Here is a 4,829-nt window from a genome sequence, read left to right on the forward strand (position 1 = left end):
GCACCCCGATTGCATTAGACTTTTATTGTAAGCATGGTCGATTTGCCTTGTGAAGCTATTTGGCACAACACAAAACCGTTCTGAAACATTCCAATCATACTGTGAAACAGCCATAAGGTCTCACACAATGTTGTGCACGTTTGAAAGCCATTGAAATGGCAGGCACTGTTGAATGCTAATACAGCTGTTAAAACTGGGCAGGAGGAACAGCATGTGAAAAAACTAAATGAATGATGACTAGGACAGTGTGTCGAAGGAGAGTATGGAAATAAAAAGCATACCACAATGAATAAGCCCCTTGATTTAGACTTTTCACGTGGTGAATTGAATTGACAAGCTCAGCTGGCATAGGTCTCTGGTGATCAGAAGATTTTGTTGGTGCACTTGCAAGAGGCGGGGCACCAGGAGGCGATGTCACCATTGCTGCATCCCCATTGGCTCTTCAGCGAAGCACAGTTGCTGTACTTGTCAATGTAAGGGCATGGGTTGGCTGAAGGAAGGAGGGAATCATGGATTCATTCATGCACAGGCAGCTGCTAAAATTTTCATTCTTTTCTAATAATATAAAATATTATCACTTTAAAGTATAAAAAGTCTGAAGAACAGAATGCTTTTTATAATGTTGTACCATTATACCCTCACTTTACTTTGGACATTATTTCAAAATACAAACGTACTCTCTAAAACCATTTGAATATTGCCATTCACCTTTCATTTCCTTAATGAAACTTAATTTAACTTGTAAAAGTGATTCAATTATAACTGAAACTGTAAAAACCTTAAAAAACTAAATGCCAGTGTTGGGAAAAACATGATTTTCATTCTTATTACACGCGGAGGAAAAGTTCTTGTTTTAAATAATCACAATGAAATGTACTGGCATTGCTTTACGCCTACTCAATTTCCGGCATCATCCTGTTGTGTTATGGTATTCAAAAGAAAAACACATAAATGATGACCAAACACAAGAAACACAATTTGAAACTCACTGCAGAGTCTGTTGTCACATGCATTAGGGCAGTCACCACAGGAAGGTCCAGCTTTGTATGGATGAACGTACTGGTAGTTACCACTGTAACACAGGTACCACAAGCACAAAATGGACATTAACACACACATCCTTTTAGGCCAGATTGTGCTAATGTTGCATATTAACAACATCATAACACAACAGCAACACCTGTATGGCTCAACCCTCCCAACCCTAGGGATCCCTGAGATTCCTCCCACCACTCTGCCTTACATCCTACATTACATTACATTCATTTGTAATGTATGAATGTAATTAATGTAATGTAATGTAATCCTATTGTGGACTTGAACCAGCCACGCTTCTAACAGAGTTCAATGGACAAGTGGTTTAAATTTGAGGATCAGACCCTTGCCTAGGCTGTTACAGTTGGCCCTGAGGTACAGGGCTGCAGCCTTTGATTGCAGGTACAGTAAAAATGGGACTTACGGAGGGCAGTACTGGCAGACGTAGAAGTACTGGTACTGGGAGTTTGGGCAGTATGCCACACCACAGCCAATCTCGTTGGATCTGTACCACACCAGCTGAAAACAGGAAACAGATTATAGTATGATACGCAGTTAGAGTTATCTGTATACACTCATGCACATGCACACACACAAACTATTCCGAAACTGTCATTAAGCTTCTCCCCTGGTGTAGTGAAATCCTTGGCATGCCTAGCTAAGCTTGTTAGCCTGCTTAAGCTGGAGATGTATTATGCCCACCAAAATCATGGTAAAAATGTGAAACTAACTTGTGCCAGCAGACTTAAATATCAAAAACATTCCCTTCAACGGCATGCAGATGAGCAAAACATATTACGACACTGAAGTTAAAAACCATGCACCAAACTGATGCAGCACTTGGGAGCATGTGAAGAAGCTAACCTGGGTATAGTGACCAATAACACCTCCGTTTATTGATCCATATCCATATCTGTAGTCCTTGACTTCATCGTCCCAGGACTGAATGGCATCACTCCAGGAGTTTGGTGCACTGGACATGTAAATGTTCTCTCCACATCCACTAGCTGTAAACAAATGCACTCGGTGTTTGTAAGGTTACAACAAAAGTGTAATTAGAATGTGATTAGGATAATTGTTATTAGAGTGAGTGATTTGTAATTAGAATGAAATTAAGTAAGTAGTTAGAATGATGTTTTTTTTTTAACACAGGCACTCAGCCGAAGGAAATACAACCTTCTGCTGTGAATTTCTGATGAGAATAAAAGACCAGCTGTGGTGATAGATATATACAGTTCAATAAGAATAAGAAAAGTCTGGAACAACCGAACTCTTCATGAATAGTTGGACTTGCGTGAAAGGAAGGCTGCTCAACCAAGATATGTGCTGTGTCGTAAATTCGAACTAAACCAAATGCACTATGAGCACCACCCTGAAGCATGTGTAACATCTTCTGAGATCCTAGTGGAAATTTATTTTGGTTACTTTCACTAACAGACAACCTGACGCTGACAGACCCAACACGTGATTAAATCAGAGTTAGTGACAATGTGTGTTGCTGTCAGTTTGAATTTGGTAGGACAGTGATAATCTATGGGCGCACTGAGCATATGTGTGTTTGTGTGTGTGAGAGAGAGAAAGGGGGGGGGGGGTGGTGAAGAGAAAATTACTGCTAATGGTCCTTTTGGTTTGGGGGCTGTGACCCATGGCGCAAGTGTTGGCCCAGCTCTGAGCATTGGATTCTGCCTGACTGTTCCAGCTCTGCAGGGAAGAGATCAGGATTAGAGCCACAGCTCACCTGTTCTCCCAGCAATATATACCAAACTGACAATTCAACAGACAGATATATTCATGTACTACACACAAAAGAAAATATAGCTGTTTATGAACTGATACTATGTTTATGATTTCCTTGACAATAAAACGTATAATATGAATAATGTATGTATAATGTATAATATATGGAGGCTATTTTAGCCAGACCACAACATTTATCTAACATTGAAATCTAAATCACTACATCCTGCATCTGGACGTTGCCAGAAATAAGGCCTATAGGTCAAAGATAATTGGTTCACTTGTACAAGGTAGAGCGGTTATGGGACCAATTTACCATCTTCAGCATGTTGCTGGCGGTCGGCTGGACTCCTCTTCTGATGGCATTGTGCTTCTCAACGATTTCGTCCTGCACCGCGGGGTTGTTTGTATCGATTTCTGTAAACACAAAGACAAAACTCCACATGTCAGGTTCATTACTGTTTTGAGAAACATTTTCATCAATACTGTAATACTGTTTTGAATGTTGGGTAACGCATGCCGTTTGTACTTACGCGACTGTAAAGTACAGCATATATGCAGGATATAGGAAAGAGATGAAAAACATATTTGTGTTAAACAAACATTGCAATATGGAGAATAAATTGGAAAATCACAGCAGTACATTGCCGTTTGTTGCGTCAACACAAAGCACCCTTACACACAGCGGCCAAAGAAAAACCCCCACAGTAAACCGTATCATAGGAGTATCATGCTGATTTTGTCTTAATTTTTTTTTTCTTCTCTTTATTTCCAGTGTTGTTTTTCGTTGAGTTTCAAAATGCATTCTGGTCTCCAGTTCAAAGAATGCGGCTAAACGAATAATCATTTTATTAATGTAATTTGTACAGCTTACTCTAACACCCCTTCCAGCCTCCGACTACAATATGAAGTGTGTACGCCCAGATTGGAGTTTTACTCACAAGTTGCCCCCAACTGCTGGACGTATGCAGCAGCACGAGGAGACCGGCCGTGAACATGAACGCAGGCATCGCAGCCACAGTTCTGAGATAAAATAAGTTTAAAATATCAAAACTAAAATATTAACTTAGCCCGTATTTCCACTACACTTGCCTTATGAGCACATTATGCAATAAAATAGTAAATAATAATAAATAATAATAATAATTCATTTTCCCATCGCTTCAGTTGTATGTTAGCTCATTTATCTACCATTCATTTGAATACTAATACAACAGCTTCATATCAAACCTGCTGAACAGTCTAAACATGATGTTTAGAAAAGATTTTCTGAATTATGTTAATTATAATTTGATCGTAAAGCAACACCTTCTGAAAGTGCAGGACAATACCCGTAATACAAAAAACACGATATGCAGTCGATCTTGGCAACTATAAATGTGTGTATCTGATCAAATTATTCATTCAGTTAATCTTACATTAGGCCTAGTTGATTTGCATACAAGTAGACTGTGGTGTCTGTGCGTCATACGTCCCATCATCACGTTTCCATAATTTGTAAAAATATTTGTCACCTTTGTGTATTTTCTAGGGCTGCCCTCCAACCAATCATACGAAAAGTGTGTTGATAACTATGTAGGGCTTCTGTGTCTATAGGCTATTTTAAGAAACAAATGAAGAGCGAGTGAAACGTGTAGGCTGTTCTTAAAAAATAAAAGCAATCAAAGCTTTGATCAAAGCAGATTTCAATCAAACCTTCGCTAATTGTTACAAAGACCTGAGTGACACCTTCGCTTAAAAGCATTGAAATACCCATTGCAGCATAAGAGGCACCTACCTCAAGCAAGAGTGGACAGACAGACCATACATGAGATTGCCTATATATACACAATTTTAAGTAAATACAGGCACGTTAATTCGTAATACAATGCAATGTACAAGAACGTTTGATTTGGCTCCTTATACTCCGGTATCTTGTTTTTTGCTTCTAATTAAACAACTCGCATGATATAATTCGCTGATAGTATGTCGTTAATCAGGAGTATGTAACCCACCAAACATTTAAAAAAAGCAAATACAGGATTAAATGTATTTGGGTAGATAATGTAAACGATTAC

The 4,829-nt window shown here is 38.9% G+C and overlaps 1 protein-coding gene across 1 annotated transcript; it reads right to left on the minus strand.

Annotated features, from left to right (window-relative positions):
• Nucleotides 1–362: 362 nt before the first annotated feature.
• On the minus strand, nucleotides 363–3,782 carry LOC118792396 (cysteine-rich venom protein-like). The gene is made up of 7 exons (XM_036550235.1): nucleotides 3,728–3,782; nucleotides 3,089–3,189; nucleotides 2,646–2,736; nucleotides 1,900–2,042; nucleotides 1,460–1,554; nucleotides 990–1,072; nucleotides 363–490 (listed from the first exon to the last, which is right to left on the minus strand). The coding sequence occupies exons 1-7, from the start codon at nucleotides 3,780–3,782 to the stop codon at nucleotides 363–365; spliced, it is 696 nt and encodes a 231-aa protein (XP_036406128.1).
• Between the last annotated feature and the right edge of the window lie 1,047 nt (nucleotides 3,783–4,829).

This window comes from Megalops cyprinoides, chromosome 17, assembly GCF_013368585.1.
Source record: "Megalops cyprinoides isolate fMegCyp1 chromosome 17, fMegCyp1.pri, whole genome shotgun sequence".
NCBI lineage: Eukaryota > Metazoa > Chordata > Actinopteri > Elopiformes > Megalopidae > Megalops > Megalops cyprinoides.

Excerpts from the sequence above, each read along its gene's own strand:
- LOC118792396 (XM_036550235.1), bottom strand. The coding sequence starts at position 3,782 with ATGCCTGCGTTCATGTTCACGGCCGGTCTCCTCGTGCTGCTGCATACG. Across the intron at positions 1,555-1,899 it reads TTATTGGTCACTATACCCAG|CTGGTGTGGTACAGATCCAA; the intron begins GTTAGCTTCTTC and ends TCCTGTTTTCAG. Across the intron at positions 491-989 it reads ATGTGACAACAGACTCTGCA|CCAACCCATGCCCTTACATT; the intron begins GTGAGTTTCAAA and ends TCCTTCCTTCAG.